This window comes from Leptonychotes weddellii, chromosome 12 (genome assembly GCF_054177405.1).
Source record: "Leptonychotes weddellii isolate Sample4059 chromosome 12, ASM5417740v2, whole genome shotgun sequence".
Classification (NCBI taxonomy): Eukaryota; Metazoa; Chordata; class Mammalia; order Carnivora; family Phocidae; genus Leptonychotes; species Leptonychotes weddellii.
Genome location: NC_138380.1, coordinates 62,405,509 through 62,432,653, shown reverse-complemented (window position 1 = coordinate 62,432,653; position 27,145 = coordinate 62,405,509). Strand labels below are relative to the sequence as shown.

Genomic DNA, 27,145 nt, shown 5'->3' with positions numbered 1-27,145 from the left:
ACATCTTCTTTATACATTTATCTGTTGATGGACATCTTGGCTCTTTCCATAGTTCGGCTATTGTGAACATTGCTGCTATAAACATTGGGGTGCACGTGCCCCTTCAGATCACTACATTTGTATCTTTGGGGTAAATACCCAGTAGTGCAACTGCTGGGTCGTAGGGTAGCTCTATTTTCAACTTTTTGAGGAACCTCTATACTGTTTTCCAGAGTGGCTGCACCAGCTTGCATTCCCACCAACAGTGTAGGAGGGTTCCCCTTTCTCCACCTCCTCGCCAACATCTGTCGTTTCCTGACTTGTTAATTTTAGCCATTCTGACTGGTGTGAGGTGGTATCTCATTGAGGTTTTGATTTGGATTTCCCTGAAGGGCATGCCAAAAATTTGAGAGAAGGTATTTGCAGCCCATTTAACTAAGAAAAAAGATTGTTTTCCAGAATATACTAAGAACACAACTAACTTAATAGAAAAATGGACAAACACATAAGCAATCAGTTCACCAAAAAGAGGAAAACCTAGAGCTTGGTAAACATAAGTAAACATTCAGCCTCATCAGTAAAAATAAAGTGATTTGCAGGTATAAAGTTTCACAGTAATATGTGATAGCCAGCATGAAGGAAAACTCATACAGCTATTTTGCTAAAGCGATTTGGTATTATCCAGTAAAATGGAAGATATGAAAATTCTGTGGCCCACCAAGTTTACTTCTACATGTGTATATGCTTCTGGAAGTTCTTGTAAATGCGTACCAAAAGACATGTTCAAACATGCACAGCAATATTGTTCATAAGAATTGCAGAAAAAAGTGAATTAATCCTAGTCATACCTTTCTACATAATGTTGAGCAAACAAAATGACAATTTGCAGAATATTGAATATAGTTCATTACCGTATATAAACTCAAAAAGCAAGCAGAATTTATATTGTTTAAGGACAGTTTTGTGAATAAATAGGAGAAAAAATAGGGGCTGCAACTAGAAATAAGGCATAGAGAGGGCTTCAAAAGTACCAATTTTATTTTTTAGGCTTGATGGTAGGAACATTGGGTGTCTTTTTCCTTCTTTTTCTATATGACTTACATATATGGTATAATTTTTGTATAAATAAAAATATTAAAATAGACATTTTTAAGTAGCTTAATTGAAAGATAAGAATGAGGAAAATCACAAAAGACTTTTGGGGGCTTATCATACTTAAGATTTAATAAGGGAAGGAAAGTCAACACCAAGAGACATTTACATCAGTAAGGAGGTTCCGGAGGTCACTGGCTTCCTCCAGGAAATCATTTTCTGCTGAGGCTGTAATCATGTGTTGTCTTTGTCCTTTTTTGCCTTTCCCTGGGCCCTCAATGTCAGTGGCTCTTTTCAGATACCTGTGGATATGAAGCCAGACTAGACCCCTACCACCACGTCTGATTTATTTCCTGATGGAGTCTGAGAGTACATTAAGCATTCACTTTTAGCATTGGAACCCAGAATTTTAAAATAAGGTTAAAGGCATGATTAAAGCCAGAATTCATTAAATGGAAAGTCATTAAAAGGAAAGTGAATGCTTGCACTATATTATCAAGAGTGTCTTATACAAGAGCATTAGATACAGAGCAATGGGGTAATTATTCCTTGGTGTCACATTGTTTAGTTCTAAATTGGGGCAGGAGAGAATTCTGGAGTGGATTCAGCTTGCTTTTATCATGCATACAGATATAATTTCTTGGTAAACTTTCATCATTTTCATTTTTCCTGAACAAATTATTTGCAGCAACTTTTAATCCCCAATAAATAATTTTGACCATGAAATATTATTGAATTGCACTAATTAAAGGGTGAACATTCCCCGTAAATCACAATGGAAATTTTTAATGAACAAGCCAAATGAATGAGAAATCAATACTTATTGATTGTTTTCTGGCATATCATTAGAGCCAAAATCTGTTCTCTTACTCAAAAAGCAAAGCACCTAAATTGCCTGCCTAGTTTTGTGCAAGTTGTGCATCTGTCTTTGTGTAAGTCATTAAGACTTTTGTTGCCAAATCAACGAGGCATTCAGAAGGAGGTATTCAGTTGCAAAATGACAACTCTTCTTGGTTCCTGTTTCTCACTGCCTCTTTGTAAGTTCACAGAAGTCACCAGACCTTCAGTCCTACTGAGGTATGCATTAGTACTAGAAGATATCTAAAGTTGTTTTGATAGAAAACAAGCTATTTTGTCAGAATGAGCTTAAGCTTAGTAGTTCTCTGTCCACTTTAGGAAAAGGGGGCTGCTTTATATTTTATTTTGACTTTTAAATTTTGTTTGCTGGGAATTGAACTATAAGGTAGATTATGATCTGAAGTAAAGACAATTTTATTTTATTTTTTTTTAAGATTTTATTTATTTATTTGAGAAAGAGAGTGCGCAAGCAGAGGGGTGGGGCAGAGGGGTAGGGAGAGGAAGAGACAGAATCCTAAGCAGACTCCACAGTGAGTGCAGAGCCCGCTGCGGGGCTGGATCCCAAGACCGTAAGATCATGACCTGAGCCAAAACCAAGAGGCAGAATCTCAACCAACTGAGCCACCCATGTGCCCTGGTAGTAAAGACAATTTTAACCTGAATGTGTGGGATATAGCTCCTTTTCAAGGAAACTTTACAAGATAGCTGTATTCTGAAGTGTTTCTTATATTTTAGAGATAATGCTCGGGTTCACCATGAAATTCTAATTACACAGATTGGGAGATGCTGTATAGTTAGGTTAAGGTAAAATTGACTAAAAGAACAGGCTGGGAAATCAGGATGGGAGGATACAAAAGAAGATGATGCACGAGTGGTTTCTAAGTGCAGTGCATGTTGGTAGGTTCCTGTAAATTTTTCAGGGTGGGGCTCAGATTTCACACCATCCACCAGCCAAGAGGGAAATATGATCAATCATGGTGTCACGGCCTCTTTAAAATTAAAACCAAACAATGAACAGCTATTTCTGGAATTAGGACCAGAAAATTATCTTGTGTGTATGGTTCTGAACAATGTTCCAACCATATTGTTTCAGTAGTTATGAGATCCTTAGGGTTTTTTCTGTGAATGCAGGACACTAATATCAAGTTATGACTGAATCCCAGGGGACATGAAGTAATGTTCTACTTCAATACTTCACACTAATTAAGTCTCTGAGAACCCACAGGAAATGCCACGTATTAGGAAACTTAAGAAACGTAGAACTTGGGTTCTGTGAGTTTTGCCTGTGAGTTTTGTGATGACAGTAAGGGCCTTAAGAGTACCCAAAAAGTCATTCAGATATTTATTTTGGTATTATAATTAATGTTTGATTTATTCAAGCTACATTATCAAAAACCTAGTTTTTAAATTTGATTTGCAAATCACTGTTAAGGGATCTTTGAATAATATTTAGTTCCTATTTACAAACTTAGCTAATTAGCACCTACAAACATTTTAAATTGCATTTATAAATTCGTTACGTTTGACTTCCTTTTTAAATACTATTTTTAGTGACTGACAGTCTTTGCAAGTACTTAAGAAATTCTCATGCACCTGTTACATTACACTTACAAGTAGTGTAGCCTTTGAGTTTTCTTAAACCTTCTGATGCTGTATGTATGTAATTAAGTCTTCTCATAGTTGAAAGATACTTTCCCAATAAGGAAGCCAACAACTGTTATCTCAAGTAACTGAGGTTATTTCCTACAAAAGGCATAAACTCTGAATTCTTCTTACAGTAATCAAGGAAACTATTACATCACTATATATAATTTGGGGGGTTGCCTACTTAGCATATTTGGGATTACTAATATCCACAGATTTTTGTAGGCATCCCTGAATGACAACACAGAAGCTTGTTTATTGTTGTCTTGTCAGAGATGCCATAATATCAAGAAGAGGACATTTACATATCCCACCTTCCTAGACCCAGCTTATGTACATGACCTCATGGTCCTACTCACAGAAGTCTGCAGTTCCCAACCAGTTTGCCCATTTGATTAGATTTTACAATTCTTTGACGATTTCTATCAGATTCTAAAGATGTTTGACAGTGAAGGAATCCTAAGATATTGAATGCTTTTCCCTGTTGTCTAAACGTAAATTATCCTTTCAAATTCTCAGAATCAATGACTCTTACAAGTGGTACAAATGATATTTGATGGAATTTAGGGTATCTGACATAGTTTTTCTCTGCCTTCCAGCCACTGTCTCCCTGGGCAGTCTAGTGGCATTCCAAAAAGTCAGGGGCAACAGAGTTTGGACCTCTCTGCCCTCTTGAGAACAGAGAGGTAGGTTAACCATAAGCTGAAGAAGTTGGGTATCAGACTGCGCTGGAGAGGCATTACACTAAAACAGATAACCAGTTATGTTTCAGAGGCTACACAGATAGTTTTGAGGTTGCATTTATTGAAAGAGTGATAAAAAAAAAAAAGGAATTCTTTAGTATCTTTTGAACATTAAGAAATGAAATGTATAGTTCATACAACAATAATCTCAGACGTACTTAAAAGATTAGGAAACAGCAATCATCTACTTGTTCTGAAATTGTAAGAAATCAGCTTCCTAAAATTTCATAAATACTACTTGGGGTATAAAATATATTAGCTTTTAGGTGATTATAAGGAAAGTAACTAAATTAATAGAGTTCAGGGTGGGAGTTGCCTGCGGGTGGGTTCTTAAGTAAAGTGCTGTCATGAGATGAGATGAAGTTGTGTAACTTGGTCTCAAATTACCGTATCCGAGTCAATACATCTTTGCTGTCCCATGGTAAAACAAAGTAATGACTGGAAGCTAAGCCATAGGGCCCTAATCAAGCCAGATCATCTGGCAGTTAGTGGAGGAGCAAGGCAGGCAAACAGTCTCCACAGACCTAATTGAAAGGTTTGCAGCCTTCTCACATGGGGCAGTGAGACAGTCACAAGGATTTGGACAAAGTTTCCTGGACTAATATCAACATCTGGGAATCCTGAGTCCGAAAACACCAGAGCTCTTGGATTAGAATGGAATTAAGATGTCTGTAAAAGAAAATGTACTGAATGTGTGGGTTGTTGTTTTGTTTTTTACTAATTTTAAATATATAAGTAATATATTAAATGCAAAAAAATACATATAATACAAAAATATTTAACATTACAAATAAGTTTAAAATACCTGTTGGCCAAGATCTCCAAATCTAATACCTTCTTTGGAGGTAACCACCATCGTCAGTATTTTTCTCCTTAAATCATAGGCATCACTGTATCATTAGAAAATATATTTTATGTTGCTCTTTTTAAAATATTTAAAATGAATGTACACATGGTTCTGCAACTTGCTTTAGTCATGTAAGAATATCTTGCAAACCTTTCCACATCAGTAAATACATTCATTGGGTGCTTATGTAACAGTCACTCTTCCAAGCATTGTATTTCTATTAATGCATTTGGTCCTCACAGCAGTGCAGTTATTAGTGCTGTGTTATCATTGTGCCCATTTTGCAGTTGAGGATCCTGAGGGACAGAGAGGTTGGGGAAATTGCCCAATTTAGTGGCAGAGCCACTATCTGGATTTTGTTTGAGGAAGACTTACTCCAGATCACTCTCGTGGTAACTGTTTTACACCACCTCTCCGATATACATAAACCTACACCTGCACGCAGGACGTATCAACCGCAAACCCACGGGCCCACCTTCTGTGAACTTGCAGTGACTGTGAGTGATATGCAGCTACTGTTCAAGTTTTAAAATGCCACCAAGTGTCTCATGATGCTCAGCATTGTAGTTGATAATAGCATAAGTGAGATAATAGAAGTAGGACTGGTTTTGAGGAGAATAATGCCCGTAAGAATGCAGAGCAGCCCCCGTTGTCCTGCTGCTCCATTCCCCTCCTTCCCTTGCCATCTCTATCTGATCTGTGGGCAGCATTCCATTTGCGTCAAAAATAACGTCAATCTAGTGAAAATACTGAATGACTCACAGCATTACTGTAGGGAAACTGGTTGCTGTGTAATAGGATATATAACATCCTAATTTCATAGAACATTTTTCATAACAGCTGCTAAAATCATAATCGAATCCATTAAATTTTTTTAAAGGATGCAATTCGAAGCAATATTGAAGCTAGTCTTCAAATGCAGGTACACTAGGGTGGAGTCTCACCCATGCAACACCACTCTATCCTTAAGTACTTCATTTCTTTTCTGTGTTTGTCTGTCTGTATTTATTAATCTACTGGAGTCTGCTCATCTTTTGTGTGTCTAGCTGCATTTGAGTCAGAGGTAGGCTTCTTTCAGAGGCTGGAGGGTCTGAAAAAAAAGAATAGAGAAGGAAAGGAGAGATGAAAAGGAAATTTCCCTCTGATTCTTATGGACAACAGAACACGATAGCCTGGAGAGAAGGGGTAGGAGAAGAGCCCAGGGTCTTGGGTTTATAAAAGCAGTGTTAGGTTATTGATTAAGGTCTCTGTAGAGAGTGAATGACAGTGAGAGAACATGGCCACCTAAGCCCTTACATTCAGTTGCATATAACTTAGCAATGTGGAGCCAGTTGGATTTCATCTGCCACATTGTCATCCTCAAAACTGACAACTAATTTTTTGATGTAAGAATTTTACTCCTTGGATAAATATAAAACCAAATAAAATCCCTCAGGTTTTTTTCTTTCTTCGATACTATATACTTCTGGAAATTTGCAAAGTTAGGACCTGACCTGTATTTTTGTTTGGAACATAAAGTAAAACTAAAACAAAGACTCGACGAAGGCAAAAGATTACTTGTGAAGTTTACTTTCAGACTTGAGAGTGACCTTCCAGAAGGATGGTAAGTGCTTTTTTTTTTAAAAGTTTTTTTTTATTATTTATTTGAAAGAGAGAGAGAGCAGGGGGAGGAGCAGAGGGAGAGGGACAAGCAGACTCTGTGCTGAGCACAGAGCCTGGCACAGGGCTGGATCCCAGGACCCTGAGATCATGACCTGAGGCGAAATCAAGAGTCTGGAGATTAACCAACTGAGCCACCCAGGCTCCCCCAGATGATAGACTTCTGAGGACTGAGCTCTATCCAGTCTCATCCACAGATTAACTGTGTGATGCAGCTAGTAAACAAGTTAGTAATCTTCTTTGAGCCTTGTTTTTCCTATCTGGAAAAGAAGGCTGGGATAGAATCCCAAAGGTTCTTCTGAGTTGTAATATTCTGATTCTTACACAACAGGATAGGAAAAGATAGCTTCTGGTTACCCAACCACAGAAGTCCTATACACATTTTCCTTCTCTGCCCGACACCTCCTCTAACACTCCTAAGGGGGGTGTAGCTTGTGGCGTCTTTAGTAGTTGCTTCCTGTGGACAGCTTTCCTTCCAACTTCCTGCTATTGAGGTGAAAGTTCTCCACTCCATTCCATTTTTCTGGTTCTTTACTTAAAAAACATTTGTTCTCAGGGTGGAATATATAAATTGCTGATTTGTAATTCATGAATCACTGCTATAAAAGGACCCCGAGAACTTTGTTTTCGGGTCCTCAAAAATTGTTAATTGGTTGCAGCGTGTTTCTGGCCACTTGGATAATGGACTTAAGGCACTGCTTTTCCAGCTAACTTCATCTTTAATAGATGTAATTCTGTATTTGTGCTCGAGCAGTTTGCACCTACTCAGTGCTAGCTCATATTAAAGCAGATATTCTAGATTGCTTTGGGGGTTGTTTGATATGAGTACCAGGCAAATTACTGAGTAGTTAATGGAGCCAGAAGTCCCAGAATAAATTCCCCACACTCTAAACCCTGCTAATAAGTAGCTCTCATGTTCCCTTACTTTATTTGTTCTGTACCTAGTGATGGAGTAGTTACTGCAATCCTGGATGTTGGGTGCTATGTTAGGTCCTCCGGGGCCAGGCTTCTATTGCAAAAGGAGCCATGTTTACAAAAGTAGAACAAGCTTCCTCCTTGGGTCTTCTCATCACCAAGTAACCAAAGCTATTATAAACCAACCAAATAAGAAATCTGAGAAATTATTTTTCTGCAGTTTTCAACATGTCTTCCTTTTTATGCTTTCTTAACACGTATGTGGAAGTTTAATAAGAATATTTCATATGTAGCCAATTGGAGAAATGAATTTCCTAGATTAGTCACATTATATGTGATTTTACAACCAAAAATACTGAACTGTAATGGCAGGAAAATTCTTTTTCTAGTAACTTGTTCAACCTTAGCTAAATTTGGAGGGCACAGACTAGTAGCCTGGGAGTCAAAAAACAAGAAAAATCATGGCAGCTCATCAGCCAGCTGTGCCGACAAGAGCCCGTTACTCAAGTTCTCTGAACTTCAGGAGAGGATAAAACATAACTTGGCAGCTGTTGCGTGGGGTTGTGAGGAACACATGAGGTGGGGTGTGCGTGTGTGTGTGTGTGTGTGTGTGTGTGTGACTGTGCTTTGTGTTAAAGAAGATACAATCCAAATACAAGATAGATAAACTGTGAAACGGGCTTGTATGACAGTCTGTCTAATTATATTGCTTTCATCTGTGTGGTGTTCCCACATTTTATATGTAAACAAGAGCTTGTAAGGTTGATTATCTCCCAATTATCACAACTAATGAACTCTTAATCAGCAGCTGCTAGTTTAGATTTTATTGAAAGGAAGAAATTAAAGTGATCAAGGAGATTATTTTTTCTCCATTGACATGTAAACAATAAAGAGTACTAATTAGAAAATATTTAGCTGTCCTTTATAAATACCTGAATAGTCTGACTCTTCTGACTATTCACTTTTCTTGCAAATACAGGAAATGAAGAGTCAGAACCTTCTGTAAATATTGTCATTCAGTGGATGTATCTTCTAGGGAAAATATGTTTAATATAATTTGTTAGAACCATATGCCAAATGCAGAGTTCCATAGGTAAGAGAGACACAACCTGAGATGCTTCCTTGTTTTGGTCACAATATTTTTGGAGCACACCTTCATAATAATACTGTGAAAAGGAATTTTCTCCAGTAATGCTACTGTAAGAAATTGTTTTACTCCATTAATATCAGTACATATTAATTTTCTGCAACTCAGTTATATGCTTTATTTTTAACACTTTAAATCCGGAAGTACTTAATTATTGATTCTGTGAACATTATGACTTCATTTAATGACTGCCACTCTAAAAAATTAAAATAGGATTGATGGTCAAACTACATTATTTCTAAGGAGCAGAAGCATTCCAGATAAATTCAACCAGAGAACAATTTTTCCTCAGCCAACGCCTACATAGATCGATGGGTAACATTTCCTTCTCCCCTTTGGAATGGTGACTTGGAGTTCTGACTTGGACTCAGTGCAGCAAGATTAAAGGTAGTGAGAGGCAGACCACAGAGGACCATGTTGGCTCTTTGGATGTTAGATTTTTTTGTTGCCTTGGTTACCTTCGGTGTTGGTTTCTTCCATTAGGCTTTGTACATTTCTCCTAAATCTCACTTGATTTGTTTGTTACCTGTGGGGTTATCAGACAGGCCAGCATGGTTGTCACCTATTTTTTGCCTGGAATTATTGATAACCTTGAGATTTTTGTTATCAGTTTCTGTGGTCTCTTTGACGATCCTCTCCAAAGGTTTCTCTCGCCGATTATTTTGCTTCATTCTTTTCTTAGACCTGAATGAGGCTGTCCCAGAGACAGAGCGCCTGGATTCAAAAGCACTGAAAACCCGAGCCCAGCTCTCTGTGAAGAACAGACGCCAGAGGCCCTCTAGGACAAGACTCTATGATAGTGTCAGTTCAACAGATGGAGAAGACAGTCTGGAGCGAAAGGTGAGCCCCATTGACTGATTCCTGACTTGCAGTGTAGAGCTGTCTCCTTGTTCCTACAGCTTATTAAAGATGATTTTTCTGCAGCCAGATTCTATGCCCTAGATGGAAACAGCTGGAATAGTTCACTGCTTGTCTCCTAAATTCTTACTCAACTCGATATATTGTAATTCAGCTTATTTCTGTACTCATTCAATGAACTAACCCAAGAGCATTATCCATATTGTCGTATTTCATGATGGTGCTTTTATATTCAGCTGTTGGTTTTACCTAGTGGGAAATAAGGAATGTACAAGTAATTGTTTCTGTATGTCTTAGGTGTCTGTCTTAGCTACAGTGGTAATATGGTGAATTGCTGTAAACTATGCAGTCTCATCTGTAAACCCCCCAAAAAACTGGTTTTCAAGGGGTTTACTAAAAAAAGTTCGGTCTGATTTCAAAGTAAGTATTCCATGGAGCTGATGCTCAGCGGCATGACCTCCTTTATAATCTCTTATACCAACAGCCTTCAAACAGTTTCTATAACCACACACACATTACCAAATCACTTCTGCCCAAGGGTTTGAGAACTTCTCCAGAATCAGATTCTGGTGCTCCATGCCTCACTCCAGTGGCTGGCAGTGTGCCCTTCTCGTCTGACCACATAGCTGAATTTCAAGAGGGACCACTGTGCCTGGAAAAAGAGCCTTCCTCCCTTATTTGGGGAGACACTTCACTCTCCTCTCCTTCAAAATCTGATCATGATATGGAAGAATCTCCATGCCACCATCAAGCTGCCACCAAGAAAATACCACAAGAAAAAGGTACTGTTGATTTTTATTGTTGTTTTTGCTTTTGTTTTGTCTAATTTCACTAACTCCTTGATTTGTGCAATATTAAGAATAGCTTTTTCTGTCATAGTCATAAGTCCTTTGTCTTCTCACACCTAATAATTAATATTGCTTTCTTTTTATGTTGTGGGATAAGAGCACATGCCTCTCCCATCTATTTATTTATTTATTTATCTATCTATCTATCTATCTTTTCCTACCAGGTTAGTATTTTTACTTCTTCAGCTGTCCACAAGTTTATTACTATTGAAGGAAATTCTTCAGGAGGCCTACTAGAGATTTTATAGAATAGCAGCCCAGAGTTTCAATAAACACTAACATACTCACATTGAGAAAAGAAAAAAAAAAATGTATATAATATGTATGTAAAAATATGTATGTATATAATATCTATAAAAATGCATTGCATATGCACATATACATAGATACATGTGTGTGTGTGTGTGTGTGTGTGAAGATGAAAGCAGTGTAAGTTTTAAACCATTAATTGGTTTTTATTTAGAAGAAATTTTCACAGTAATGATATATTACAAAAATTCTGACAGGAAATCTATGATAAAGATAATACAGAGAGATTAATCAATTAAATTTTGAAATAAGCTCCTAGAATTAACACCACAATTTAGTAGTCATGTCAATAGATTTTTGTCATTTCAATTTATAGAAGTAATAAATTCTCATTAAACAAGTTAAATGATAGAGAAGTATAAAGATTAAGTCCATTTTTTCCTACCATGTCTGATGTGTCCCTTTATAGTAACCAAGTAAATTTGTTGATATTATCTTTCACATGTGTAATACACATAAGTATATATTAGGTGTATATGCACGCATGCGCACATGCGTGTGTGTGTGTGTGTGTGTAGATGTAAAAACAGAAATACTTTTGGGTATGTTTGTGTTTTGTTTTGTATACTTTTTTTGCAAAAATGAATCATACAAGTAACATGACTTTGCAGTTTTGTTTTATACCTATTTGTTTTATACATTTAGAAAATCACCAGAGCCAGGTGGTTTTATAAGTGAATTCTGCCTAAGCTATAAAAAAAAAAAGATAGTCTCTATTTTATGCTAGTTATTCCAGGTAGGGTGTTTCCCATTTATTTAAGTAGCTAGAGTCCTAAAAACTGGTAAAGACTGTGTGGAAAAAGGAAATCTTATGCATGTCCATATTTTATGGACATCCCTCTAAGGCAATATACACAAATTTAAATGATAAGAGAATCTTATCTAGTGAGCATATAATATAACTGAGGCAACTATTCTAATATTGGTGGACATTGAGGCTATATTCTAGTAGGTTTCTTTTTGTGTATTGCTTATTTGCTTACCACTGTGAAAGAAGTTATAACAAGCATGTGTATATTCTTATATACTGACACTTTCATTTCTTTAGAATACATTTTCAAAAGTTGAATTGGTAGTCAGTATATTGTACTCAAGGGAAAAATGTATAGCTTTAAATTCCTTTATTATTCCTTAAATTCCTTTATTATTAAAAGACTGAAAATAAGGGTGCCTGGGTGGCTCAGTTGGTTAAGCGACTGCCTTCGGCTCAGGTCATGATCCTGGAGTCCCTGGATCGAGTCCCGCATCGGGCTCCCTGCTCGGCAGGGAGTCTGCTTCTCCCTCTGACCCTCCTCCCTCTCATGCTCTCTGTCTCTCATTCTCTCTGTCTCAAATAAAAAAAAAAAAAGACTGAAAATAAGTAAAATAAATATTCATTATAATAGGAACAGAACAACTAAAAGGCAGGAGGAAAAAGCAGAAAATAGAAAGGAGCAGGTAAGAGATATAAGCTGAATTTAATTTTTACTGAAATGAAAAGCCTATTCTTAATTCCTCTCTCCCCCCAAAAAATATAGTAAAAGTGGGCAAATTATTCTGGCTAAAAGTGAATAGCCCCTTGGGAGGACACATTAAGAAAAAAATAGAGACACAAACGAAAAAAGGAAGCATGGGAAATAAGAAAGGAGATACAGAGATTAAAAGAATTATTTTTTTTAATTTATTTTTTTATTTTTTAAAGATTTTATTTATTTGACAGAGAGAGAGATAGCGAGAGAAAGAATACAAGCAGGGGGAGTGGGAGAGGGAGAAGCAGGTTCTCCGCCAAGCAGGGAGCCCAATGTGGGGCTCGATCCCAGGACCCTGGGATCATGACCTGAGCCGAAGGCAGATACTTAACCTCTGAGCCACCCAGGCACCCCAGAATTATTTTTTTTTAATGATAGTATGTGAACTCAGTAGATTTAAAAATCTAAAGGAAGTGACGTTCTCTACAAAATTAGTCTGTTCAAATTGTCTAAGAGGAAAACTTGGATAAACCAATAATCACAAAAATATGAAATGTGTTTTTATAAACGCTTCCATTTAGAAAATCACCAGAGCCAGGTGGTTTTATAAGTGAATTCTGCCTAAGCTATAAAAAAAAAAGATAGTCTCTATTTTATGCTAGTTATTCCAGGTAGGGTGTTTCCCATTTATTTAAGTAGCTAGAGTCCTAAAAACTGGTAAAGACTGTGTGGAAAAAGGAAATCTTATGCATGTAGATTCATTTTAAATATGATGCTAATCAATTGAATCCAGGAGTGCAAGTTAATTAAATTCCATCATCAGGTAGCATTGATTCGGAAAATGTAAGAATAGTTCAACATTAGAAAATCTAACAATATAAATCATCATATCAACAAAGGAAAGGTGAAGTGTTATAATATTAATGGAAGTCGAGAGGCATTTGGTGTAATTCTTCAGACATTTTCAGTAAAAACTTGTTAAAGTAAAAATGGAATTAGAAAAAATTTTCTGAATATGATTGGTTACTTACCAGCAATCAACCACTAAATAGTGAATCTTAAGCCATTTGCACAAAAATTAGGAATAAGACATGAATGCCAACTACCCTCACGATTTTCAAGTCTGTTTTTGAGAATTTTCTAATTGCAGGAAGATAAGAACATCAAATAAGTATAAATTTGAAACAGAAAAGACAAAAGTATCTTCATATAAAGATTATATGAATATTCATCTAGAAGATTAAGTGGCCAGATATACAATAAATATATAAAATCAGTATCTTCTTGTGTGTAAGGGTGAAGTGTCTGCAACTTACTTTGAAATGCATTTGATTAATGGATTAATGGATGACTAGAGGGATGGCTGTATGATAAAGCAAATGTAGTAAAATGGAAATTGTAGGATATAGGCAGTGGATATACATTTGTTCACTGTAAAAATTTTTTATCTTTTGAAAAAAACCGAGTGACAGAAAGAAATGTCATTTTTGTCTATACTGATCTAAAGACTTGATACAACAGACATTTTGTGGAGCTTGATAAGCTGATCCTAAGTTTATAAGAACGGATAAAAGGCCAGGAATACCTGAGACTCAAATATATATATGTCTTATTTTATGACAGCTGGATGGGTGGATCAGTGGAGAAGGAATAGAGTTTTTTACAAGTTATTCTGGGACAACTGGTTATCCCTATTTTAAAAAATTATATTAGACCCCCCCCATACCTTGCAAAGTAGTCCATTCAAGGTGAACTTAAGACTTAACTGGAAAATACAAACTATTAAATTTTTTAAAAAGACTCTATAGAATATTTTTGTGACTTCAGGGTAGAGAAGGATTTCTTAAACAAGACACAAAGAAAAAAAACATAAAGAAAAGATTAATAACATCAGATGATATTAAAATTAGGAACTTCCATTTCTCAAACACACAAAGAATCCCACAAAAGTGGAGAAGATATTTACTGCCTGTGTAACTAACGTAGAGTTAGCATCCAGATTATGTAAATAACTTGTATAAATCACTTGGAAAAGACGGATAATACAGGAGAGAATATATAATGTCCTGAACAGGCACTTCATAGAAAATGAAAACCAAAAGGCCAAAATATTTATGAAAGGTGTTCAAGTACATTAGTAATCAGGAAAGTATGAGATAAACCAGATGAGATACCATTTTATACCTACCAGATTGCCATAAATATTAAAGTCTGATGTTACCAAATGCTGGAAACTATGTGAAACAACGAGAGATTGAAGAGTTTTCATTGTGCCAGTGGAAGTGTAAACTGGGGCAAGCTCTTTGGAAACAATTTGGCATTGATCTAGTAAGGTCGAAAGTCTGCATGCACTATCGCCCAACGAGGTAGGTGTATGAAATATGCTCATTAGACTGGGCTGACCGACGAATAGCCCATTTCACGGCAGCACCCGGGCTACTTGGGCACTTTTGTGTCCCTCCAGGACTCTCCCTCCCTCCTTCCCAAGAAACGAACCCCAGTATCGTTAAAATGTTACGACATTGCAGGGGATGATACAATATGGATTAACGGAGTCGAATCTACCTTCATTATCCTCAAAATCCAATTTGAGGAATAACATTCTGTAAAATTCTTGAGTCCCTGGCTATGTGAGATTAATCTGTTCAGAGCTGGACTCAGCAGAGGTCAGGTATGGTTAACCTTATTTCCCTCCTTGTGTTGGTGTGTTTGTTCACATGTGAGGTTCTTAGAACTCATTGGCTCATCAGTAGAGGAACTAGAATGAGGTTCAACAAGACCTCATGTTTACATTCTTGCCTAACACTCCATTCCAGGAAAATTGTGTTCTTCTCCAAACCCAGGTTAAATCTCACCTCCTTTAGTGGACTCTTAGTACACTCGCCCCATTCCCAGGCAGAGTGAATTATTCTCTTCTCTCTGATCCCACAGAAATTTTCACATTGTTATTTCTGCTTCTATCACTTTGTGTATGATAAGCGATCTAGTTGTCAAGGATGAACCAGTTTTCTCATTCATCTTTTTCATCTTTATATTCTTGGTCCCCAGCAAAGAGTATGGCATATAATCGATGCTTCATAAGTTTCTTGGATAAATTACCAGGAGGTCTCTCCAGATAACCAATGCAGGTCATCAAACCAAATCTGCCCCCCAGGTGTTTTATAAATAAAGTCTTATTGGAACACAGCCATACTCATTTAGCTATATACTGTCTACTGTCATGCCACAATAAGCAGAGTTGAGGAGTTGTGACAGAGTATAGCCCACAGACCTCAAGTATTTGCTCTCTGGCCCTTTACAGAAAAAGCTTGCTGACCGCTGGTCTAGGCGTTCATTTTCTTCTACTCATGATTGCTAGGTAAACTCTGAAAATGTCTTAGTCCCTGGCTGCCATTTATCTAGATTTTTTAAAAATAATATACATTATTTTTGGTCTATTAAGTTACTACAAGGTAATAATTAAGTTACAGCTGTACTTGACTACAATTTCAAGGCTAACAAAATGCTGGTATTACTGAACAACTACTTGAAGTTTGGTGTTTTCTAAATTGCATCGGTACCACATTCGTGAATCGTTATTTTGTTGTCGTATTTGAGGGACCTCGGTGGAAAGTGGGGTAGAAAGAGCCCCTTGGTAACTGGATAAATGATAAACTTCTAACACCATTTCAGTTAAAGCAAGCAGAATTGTGAGATTATTTCCAGAGATTTTTAAGACAAGTTATATGACAGTAGAAAGCATGAAAATATTTTTCTCATGCTTATTCTTCGAGTAGCCTGATAATAACGTTTTGGTCTCTGGACTTCCATAGCAATGGACCTTTGTTCAGACAAGGTTAAGAAGAGTAAATTAAGCACTATCATTTTCTACTTGTGATTTCTAGAGATTCTAAGTTTATATGTGGCTGTTAGCATGTTGCCTGACACAGAACATGCCTTCAAAAATATTCGCTGAATTAATGTCCTGGCAAGTAGAACCTGGCTTTGCAAAATCTTTACAGGATTCATTTATTATTGATATATTACATTAGGTCCTTATATGTATAGAAATAGTAAATTTTATCATTGCTCAGAGGAGGGGCGAGGTTATATCCAGCTGAGATTGGTAAATAAGATGACAAAGAATGTACAATTCGAGTGACCATCGAAGGACTTGGGGGGGAAGAAGGACGGCCAAGGAAGGCGGATAAGGATGGAGGTGGCATTAGCAGAGACAGGCACACATGAGATGGGTTGAAAGCCTGCCTGAAGTGAAGCAGTTGGTTTATGCAGGTTAAATGGTTGCAATAAAATTGAACAGCTATTTGAAATTAGATCTAGAATTTAAGTGCCTTCAATACCTCACTGTATCACTAGGCAACCACAGATGTTTGAACAGAGGAATAAAAAGGAAAAAAAAAGAACATGAGGTGTGGGAAAGATGAGTCAGGAGACACAGGGAGAGATGTCCTCGAAGGAGGAGCAGTAGACAATGAGGGAAAGAGTGACACAAGAGCCCATGAAACACAAGCTGCCTAGTTACGGGGGAAGAAAGTGAGGAGCTCAAAACTGACGACAGGGTCTCTAGCCTCAGGAAATATGGCCCTTTCATTCGGAGAAGCAGAAGTCAGAAGAAATATGGGGTGAAGACAATTAACTCATTTTTTAAGGGCATTTTTTAAAAAGATTTTATTTGTTTATTTGACAAAGAGAGCACAAGCAGGGGGAGCGGCAGAGGGAGAGGGAGAAGCAGACTCCCTGCTGAGCAGGGAGCCCGATATGGGGCTTGATTCCAGGACCCTGGGATCATGACCCGAGCCAAAGGCAGACGCTTAACTGACTGAGCCACCCAGGTGCCCCTTAACTCATGTTTTTAAGGAAGAAGGTGGTGAGCTCAGGAGACCAGCTGGGCTAGGGAGCAGATTTGGGAGTCCCCAGAGGAAAGGAAGAGGTCAAGAGTCTGGGGCCCATGAGAGGAAGGAGAGTGCAGTACAAGAAAAGACCGTCACACGTACCCTTCAGAACTGAAGGCCAGGGGTACCTGGGTGGCTCAGTCGTTAAGCGTCTGCCTTAGGCTCAGGTTATGATCCCGGAGTCCTGGGAACGATTCCCGCATCAGGCTCCCTGCTCGGCCGGGAGCCTGCTTCTCCCTCTCCCACTCCCCCTGCTTGTGATCCCTCTCTCGCTGTGTCTCTCTCTGTCAAATAAATAAAATTTAAAAAAAACTGAAGGCCAGGTTGCCAAAGCTTGAAGCTGCCGCACCCGACCTGGGGGCTCAGACTTCTGATTGCTCTTGAAGGTAGTGTTGGAGAGATTTCAAAAAGCCTAATGGAAATTTTACATAAAGCTAAATAAATAAACAAAAACAAGTCACTTTTTTTTCTTTTCCTGAAATCATACCAATCCAGTGTTGGTTTTTGTGCAGACTGGAAGTTCTAATGTGCATTAAGGATGGATTTGATTGATTTAAAATAGGGAAGTGCATTATTACTTAATCTTGCCTCTTCAGCCTTTTGAAAGCATTCATTTAAGTGTTCCTTGGAACACACTTTGGCAAATGTGTGAGATAATGATGTGAGGTTGCCTAGCAGCAGGCTCTGTAATGGGCAGGATCAGGCTTTTAGTCCCAAGATGTCCAAATAACTGCAACACTAAGAGGTTACAGAGTGTTTCCATGTACATTGTCTCATCTGGTCCTCTCACCACTAGTTAAAACATTGCCCTGCTACTTCTAATTCAGAAAATAATTAGGCAGTCTCCTTTTAAACTTTGCACAGTCCTAGCCATTAAGAGTTGCTTTAGGATTGATCTGGAGGAATCCGGCACTTTTTTTTTTCCCTTCGGCTTCTATTAAGAAAATTGAAATCCGGCTTTTTTTTTTTTTTTTTTTATTGTCCATTAGCAAAATCACCTCAGAAGGGGTTTGTGCCATGTCTTTGGATTTTCTTTGTGTGTCTGCCTCACATCTGTGGTTCTTTAATTCAGATACCCAGCATAATGATGCCAATATCCCTAATAAATATTTGAGGCTAGAAGTGGATTTTCACAGGGACATATTTCTGACTCATGTTATTTCAGTATGTACATTCCAAGGGATTGATTGTTGTAATCCAAGTATCATTAACTAAAAATGTGAAGAGCTCATTGCTAAAAATCCTTAGAGAGTTTGTAAACATCCTGTGCTGCCACTTTAGAGCTTTAAACATAAACTCCTAAATAAAAACTGCGTGTGCAATTCATGTTTTGTGTGTGTGTTTGGAAATTTATCCTGAAACACAAATAGGAGCAAAACTAATTAGCAGGGTTAATTAAACACTTCTGTAGGAGCACTGTTCTCTCTACAATCCATGCCAGAAAGTTGCTGGAATATTTTTAATTTTACAAAGATAGAGACAGACACCAACAGACAGCTAGGAAGGAGTAGTTTCACACACAAGGTTGCATCAAATTTAACACACCCTTTGTTAATCATCTCAGATCACCGGGCATGCTGAAACGGGACACTGAACAACATCCTTTGCTAAACAGTTCCAGGTAGAGCCGTAAGAATTATCTCCCGGGTCCAAGAAGGAATAAGTGCCACCCGTGGAATCCAGCTCCTGCATTTGCCATTGAACTCCATTCCCAAAGCCTCTCCTCTGATTGGTTTTTTGGCATCATGTTGAGTGTTCCCATCCCCCAGCAGCTGCTGCCCTTGAGAGCCAGCATAACTCAAAGAGGCAAAGATCATTGAGCTCCAAACACTGAGGAAATTTTGGCATCTTCCCTATCACAGGAGGCCAGCCAGGTTGTACTCCAACCCAGCCTCTGAGAGAAACCTTTCAAAGACATAAATATTTTATAGCTGAGCCCCAGCTTAAGAAGTCTCCCCCATGCTCTGCCCTCTTCTGTCCCAGGATTGGCCAGAGACCATTTGCAAGGGAGAGACCAGAAGAGAAAGCTTTGACTCTCACTTTCTCCCCTAAATCTCCCAGACTCTCAGGGGTCACTTTCTGTATTGGAGGTATGGGGGAAGTGGGCTGGGTTCCTGTCAGAAGGCACCAAAACCCAAAGGCAGGGCAGGCGTGGAGGACAGAGCCTGGCATTTGAAGCAAAGAGTTGGAGCCAGAGAAGGAACAAAAGGAAAGTCATGTTGGTCCCTGCTTTGAATGTAAAGAATTATTTGATAGTGTTTATTCTTGCTTATTTTGCTCATTCCAGTATATTTGAAGCTAAAACTCTTTGTTTGTTTAATTTTATTATATTATGTCATGTTAGTCACCATACATTACATCTTTAGTTTTTGATGTAGTGATCCATGATTCATTGTTTGCATATAACACCCAGTGCTCCATGCAATATGTGCCCTCCTTAATACTCATCACTGGGCTAACCCATCCCCTCACCCCCCTCCCCTCTAAAACCATCAGTTTGTTTCTCAGAGTCCATAATCTCTCATGGTTCATCTCCGTCTCCGATTCCCCGCCCCCTTCATTTTTCCCTTCCTACTATCTTTTTTTTTTTTTTTTTTTTTAACATATAATGTATTATTTGTTTCAGGGGAACAGGTCTGTGATTCATCAGTCTTAACACAATTCACAGCACTCACCATAGCACATACCCTCCCCAATGTCCATCACCCAACCACCCTATCCCTCTCACCCCCCTCCACTCCAGCAACCCTCAGTTTGTTTCCTGAGATTAAGAGTCTCTTATGGTTTGTCTCTCTCTCTGGTTTCATCTTCTTTCATTTTTCCCTCCCTTCCCCTATGGTCCTCTGTCTTGTTTCTCAAATTCCTCATATTGGTGAGATCATACAACACTTGTCTTTCTCTGATGGACTTATTTCACTTAGCATAATACCCTCCAGTTCCATCCACGTAGTTGCAAATGGCAAGATTTCGGGTTTTTTGATGGCTGCATAATATTCCATTGTGTATATATACCACATCTTCTTTATCCATTACTCTGTTGATGGACATCTTGGCTCTTTCCATAGTTTGGCTGTTGTGGACATTGCTGCTATAAACATTGGGGTGCACATACCCCGAAGCTAAAACTCTTTGTGATGGGTATTGGGCCTCTGTCCCCAGGACCTCTCCTGGCTTAACTGAACATTCCTCAACATAGACGTGTTTCCTGTGGCTTTAGAAAGGCATACATTATTTTCTTTTACACTTTGGAATTGGGGTAAAGTCCTTAGATTCAGAGATGCACTGGCTTTTGACTCATGGCCTTAAAAAGAATAGTAATTGGTCTTTTTCACATGTGTGTATATCCTAGATGGTGCCAAAGGTCCCAAATCACTAAGGGCATCCAGTTCACTGGTGGTACAAGGAGGAAAAATTAAGCGCAAGTTTGTGGATCTGGGGTAAGCATTTCATGATGTAAAAAACAAACCCTCTGTAAAAAAAAAAAAAAGCTAAAAGAGAAAATGTCAGTTTCCCTTTCTGACTGTGTGCTGTCATTATAGGGCACCTTTGCGAAGGAATTCCAACAAGGGAAAGAAATGGAAAGAAAAGGAAAAAGAAGCCAATAGGTTTTCTCCAGGTAGCAGGTACGGGTGGGTGATCTCAACTTTCTGGCCCCCCTCCTCCTATGGTTAACCAAAATAAGTGGTCAGGATCTATGAGCTGAAGTGATCCACCTAGAGGTGAGATGGAAGAGAAATTGCACAATCAGTTTATATTTGTCCTACCCCAGTTGTAGTCTGCACTGGCGTCGGGTATATCCATTGGTTTAATTGCAGAATTATGGTCACATGAAGTTTCAATAAATGTTTATCTAAATACAGCATAAATATATCTATGTGATACGTCAGTTACGCATATTTCAGGGTCTTTACCTGGCTACCCACAACACTAATGTCCTCTTTTTTGTCAAGTCTGAAAGGGTAATTTTATATTGAAGTACCTTGTTGGTTTTCAGCACTATTCTGTCCACATGTGAGAAGGACCTTCATCTCTTGCTGGACTCAGCTATTCAGTTGATTTTCTTCAGGCCCTACCAACTATTCTTATCAATAAAGACTTCCCTATCAAAAAGTGAGCTTCGTACTGCATGTTGTCAAGCCTTCCCAATTTTATTCTGAGATTACATAATTTTAAGTTTAAATTTGTATCGAGAAGCAATGAGGCATGGAGCTTGACTACCTGGATTTGGATCAGAGCTCTCCTAGTTATTACCTTTAAAATCTTGGACAAACTCTTTAACCTGTTTGCTTCCATTTTCTTGTGTGAAATAAGGGTAAATAACGGGATCTACCTAATAACTTTAGAGTAAGGATTAAGTACGTTTTCATACAAAGCATGTCAAATGGTACCTGGCACATAGGAGGTATTTAAAAATAATAATAATTAAGATAACAGTTTGTTATCATTATTACTTGCAAGTTACAGTTTTACAGAGCAGTTTTACAGGTATCACTTTAGTCGATCCTTATAATAAGGTTGGGAGGCCAGAGAATAATACCATACTTTATTAAGAACCTCACCTTTGTAGAATTTAATTGATTTGCCCACGATTATGCAGCAGGCAGTTAACTCAGCGGGGCTTGTGCCTCCGTCCAGATGCCTTTGCAACACACCTCCCCTCCACTTGTTTATGCATTGAATGATGCGGAAATCTCTTCACGAAATTTGGGAATCACCCCGACAGCGGCAGACTAAGGAAGAAACAGAATGCTAACGATAAAAGATCATCAAATCATTTGGGGACCACTGATCCACTTTATAAGTCGTCCTCTATGTTTCTTTTTCTTCTTTTCCTTTTTTCTGCCAATACCACTTGGTGAGAAATTGTACCTTCTTCCTGGGATTATAGGAGAGTAGGGTCAGGGATGAGAGGAGGGAATTCCCAAATTAATTGTGTTAGTCTGTTGTGGTGGTGGTTTGATCCTGTACGGTGGAGAAAGGGTAAAAAGCTCTGTTTATATCGAGGACACTGGTCTTGGGAAAAATAAGTCCATGACCCAACTCAAAAGCAATTTAACTTTATGTGGTTTTGGAGTGAGAAATATAAAACAGTCTGCTGTGTGCTTTAAAATTAAGAATAGGAAACGATCAAGTATACTCAGGATAAAATACAATAAAAAGTGCAAGTGTTTCAGGGAGAGAGAGATGCCCAGATGCACAACGGGAGAGAAGCTGGGACACTTCTGTAGTAAACAGTGCCCTCTTTTTGGCCCCTGGACTTCTGAGGCAGTCACTTCCTCTCACCTTGAGGCTCCACCCAGAAAGGGATGGAAGGAAGCATCCAGCAGTGGGGAGAAGGTTTGACATGAATTTCATCATAGTAGCCAGAGGCTATCACCTCCCTGTACAAACAGGTGAAAAGCAAGCAATTCTTGATTCTGTTGGCGGGCACGCACCTTACTCTAGGCCAGCCCCAGGGAGTCAAGGGTGGGCTGTCACTGCAACGAATGCCAACTTTGGAACCAGCAGCCAGCCAGCTCAGTATTTTTAAAGTACTAACCCTGAAGTCTTTCTGCTTCACTGGTCACAAGTATTTACACATGTACCAATGCGACAAAATAGTTTTCAATTGGAATCATAATTTTATAATTATCTGTAGTCATAGTGGAATTTTGACAGGCCTGACAGGAATTCATGTAATTGAAATAATAGAAGAACAAGGGAAGAAGAGGGAGGACTTCTTCTGTTTCACAGAATAATTTTTTGAGCTATCACAGGAGTTGGTTAACGCTAATCAAATCTAATGACAGCCTCTCTGCTCCTGTATAGATTGATAATGGGCCCAAAACCTTTTAAGACATAGGTCAGAAAACAGAGTTACTGCCCAGTAGGGGCTTCATGCAACTGAGTTGGTTTCACAGGGCCCCCGAAGGTGGGTGGGTGGTAAGCACCGTCAGCTTCAGAGTCCCACTGCAGTTGCGGGGGACTGGGAATAAACTCATCACCTCTGTGAAGCTTTCTCAGAAAAGAGAGGGGATGATTCATGAATTGAGTTAGTGATCTTATCTCTTAGGCTTTTCATTATTAGGCTGTAAAAATCAGATGAGGTCATTCAATCAGTTCTAGCCTGAGGCTGCAGGACTTTAAAGAGGCAAGACCAGAGGTTTGCTAAATTCGGTCTTGGTTTTAGTTTTTTCCTTCCTCAAGAGTTAAGAGTTTACTTTATTGTATTCCTGGGGGAGACCTAATGACTCACTTGCACGACCAACATGAAACAAATAGATGAGGTTCAATAATTATAATAATAAATAAACCCTACAAAAAATATGGCTCGGTTCTAACCTTTTCACATTTGTGCTCAGCGAACATTCTGGTTTAAACAGGCAGCGTAGCAGACAACAGAAGCAGGAAAGTGAGTGAGTTGTCAGAGCTTGTTGACAAAGAGTAAAAAGACTGTCCTCATTTTAGAGTGAGTTGCCACTGATGTAAGTAGAGTACCTGCTTTGGAGCTCTGTGGGAGAAGCTCCTGGTTGAGTGGCAGAATGGAAGAGCGTGTAAGCAGTTATGTGCATCTCAGAACAAGGCTAGACGGTGGCGTGTGGGAGAACGACAGGAAGAGAGATGGCACACCTTTGTGGAGGTGAATTTGCATTCCCCTTCCAAGTGTCAACTGTGGAAAAAACACTGTGCTGGAATCCAAGTATTCATCCTGACTTTGCCATAGGTAAGGCTCTGAATTTCCTAGACCTTGGTTTCCCACCAAAAAATAATCAGATGGGTTAAAACTACATGGTCTCCAACTCCCCAACCATCTCTGTCTGTACTATCCAATATGGTAGCCTCTAGTCAGATGTGGCCATTGAGCACTAGAAATGTGGCTAGTCTATATTGAGATGTATTGTAGGAGAAAATGCATGCAGGATTTCAAAGACTTAGTATGAAAAAAAAAGAATGTGAAATACCTTATTAAAAGTTTTGTAATACTGATTACCTGTTGAAATAATAATATTTTGAATATTTAGGGTTAAATAAAATACAAATTAATTTTACCTCTTTTTTTATGTGGTTACCAGAAAATTGTAATTTATATATGTAGTTCATATTATATTTCTATTAGACAGTGTTGATCCATATGATTCTATGAAAAACATCCTCTTTTGAGTTCTAACTCATTCCGTTGATCTATAAATTGGCATTTTTCCTCTTTATTTTTTTTTTACTTTTTTATTGAAGTATAATTAAAATACAGTATTATATTAGTTTCAGGGATACAATATAATGATTCAACAATTTCTGTGTATTACTCAGTGCTCATCACGATACATGTGCTCTTGTTTGTCTGTTCTTTTTTAAATCTATAGCTACTCTTCTGTGTTCCCAATATAATTTCTTTATACACAGAGGTACAAAAGATGTAACAATATAATTTATTTTAAAGGCAAATTCGATGGGGAAGAATAAGATAAAGCAAAAAGTAACATTGCTACTTAGAATATAACATCTTCAACAATACTGTCATATGTGCCTGAAGAGAAAAGCACCTCACCACTGCCTAAACTTGACCCACAGAGGCACCCCAAAAAGGAGCCAAAATTTCTTTAAAAAAAAATTATTTAAAAAACAGGAAACAAAATGCAGTTGTAAATGGCCAGAGGAGAATGGTGAAATAATTTCAACCTGGCAAGTTTCAAAGCGAGCGTTTAAGGCATGAACAATGATAATGAAAACACAGTAAAGCCCCTATGGAGTGCTTAACTTTGACAGTAACACTTCTGCAGGTTCTCCCCTTCACTTGATAGTTTTAATGCCCAAAGATGGCTTTCCTTAAAAAGAGGATTATTTGGGTTATAAATTAAAAGTAATTGATTCAAGTCTCCAGTTTTAAAACCTACTTTTTTCGAGTTTCAGTTCATCTTACAAATCTTGTCATTTTGTTTATACATCTAGTAAAATTTTATAAAAAATTTATAGAGACCCTTGAATAATGTTAGGTTGGCCTCAGTAGAGTGGTCTTGTTCCCCCTGTAATTGTCTATCCTGTTTTTAGAAAACTGCACTTACACATTGAATCTGTTCCGTTTTCTTTTTAAGTACATCCCAGTGCTTGAAAGCTGACAAACTTTGACATTCCTAACACATCAACACTCTTCCACTTGAAAAAAACTCTTGAAAATCTAGTCGATTAAAATGGTAACATAGTGACTGTAAACATCCAGTGCTCTTATCACTTTGATTATTTTTCATCTTAACCAGTTAAATATATTAAGATAGAATCAATAGACTTCTCTCTCAGATTTCTAATAATACAAATTTTCTTAAATCCTAAGCAATGTATTTATTATTCCTAAACCTAACATTTTTGTTTTGAAATACCAAATTTTTATTTACATAATCATCTTGCTGTTTCATTTTAAACCTTCCCAGGATGGGGAGGACTCATTAAGGGAACAGTTTCTCCATCTCATATGAATGCAGAGGGGGCACAAAAGACCTTTTCCCTTCTACCCTCTGGGGTTTTCCAGCTGGAATCCTATAAATTAGATTGACAGAAGACAGGTTAAGGGAAAAGCATACAAATTGATTTAATGTAAGTTTTGTGTGATGCAGGAAGCTTTATCAGGAACTGAAGACCAAAGAAGTGGTTAAGCCTGAGCATTTTAAGACTGGGTTTGTTGAAGAGTGCAAAGTCTTCGAAAAAATGTGAGAGGACAAAAGGGTATGAACTAAGGGTAGTAAATAGTGGGAAACTTCGCAAGGCCTCTTCGTTCCCCAAAGCATTGTTCCTTCAGATCCCTCTTGGTATCCTTCCATCTACAGATAAGGATGTTCCTTTCCTCCAGGTATGGGGAGGGCACCTCTCCTGTAAGATCTTATGATCTGCTTTGGGGGCAATGGGGAGGTCAGAGAACCCTTCACGTACCTGCCATTTCTCAAATTCCTTCACCTTAAAATATTTGCTATGCTAAGTTGTCGTGTTCTGTGGTAGCATGTCCAGAACCCTGTAAGAAATCAAGGTTAAACACTACAGTGACCGTCTCAGGTGGGTTGTTGGTTATTAATCGGAGCTTTGGACCATAACTCAGGGTCGAAGCAGGATGTGTCAGTGGTGGTTGGCCTGACCTGCAGTTGGACACCTGCTTGTCCTAGCTGTTATCTTTGAGGGTCTCCAAGTGCCCTTCCAAAGGGGCTGGCTTTATAACCTCAGTCTCCTTAGTGGATGTTAGAACCTTACAGAATTACTTCATCTGATTTGAATAAATGGAAGTCTGCAACCCTTCCTCTGATTGCAGCTAACTTTCTTTAATTAACCTCCTTAACTACCTGCTTAAATTCTATATTCTGCTTATACTTTTTCTGTTCTGGCAGTTCCTGAACTCCTAATTATATCTTGATGACATTCAGTTCACACACCTTGTATTTAAAGTTAAGACAAATCAAAAAAAAAAAATTGCTGTGGAATGTTTACTTGAGCAACTTAATTTTGGGGTGCTGACCCCAGAATGAACTGATTTCAAGATGTATGTATTGGGTTAACTGCTCTGTAAGAGTTGTTAATTATAAACCATTTAAATGCCAGGAAACAGTGGTTACCCCCACCTCATTCCACCCCCCCCTCCAGTGACAATTTAATATGACAGAGACTTAATTTGAAGCCAGTCTTTTTCCCAGTTCCTAACAGTAAAACAATCAGGGTTACATCAGTGACCTGTAATTCCATTTTTACCAAAAATGATAGACGTTACTGTACAAGTTAAAAAAGAAGATGAATTACAGAACACATGCCTATTTTGATCCTCTGGAAGTTATTTTCAGATCCATGAAACACTCATTTCTACCAATCTTGATTTTTCAGGGGGACTATTAAGGATCTCTGTGAAGCTTATGCACCCCAGACCATAACCTGCTCTCAGAGTCAAAACTGTCTATG

General features: G+C 38.2%; 1 protein-coding gene across 14 annotated transcripts in view; it reads left to right on the top strand.

Annotated features, from left to right (window-relative positions):
- PPP1R9A (protein phosphatase 1 regulatory subunit 9A) overlaps window positions 1-27,145 on the top strand; it is a 299,240-nt gene that overhangs the window by 256,236 nt on the left and 15,859 nt on the right. For 8 of the 14 annotated variants that reach the window (XM_031025187.2, XM_031025182.2, XM_081800517.1 and 5 more), the window contains 4 exons: window positions 9,567-9,724; window positions 10,227-10,524; window positions 20,589-20,676; window positions 20,779-20,862. In XM_031025187.2, the coding sequence (XP_030881047.2) occupies window positions 9,567-9,724; window positions 10,227-10,524; window positions 20,589-20,676; window positions 20,779-20,862 (628 nt within the window). The remainder of the gene's footprint in view (window positions 1-9,566; window positions 9,725-10,226; window positions 10,525-20,588; window positions 20,677-20,778; window positions 20,863-27,145) is intronic. The other 6 variants (XM_031025191.2, XM_031025190.2, XM_081800521.1 and 3 more) reach the window with 2 other exon arrangements.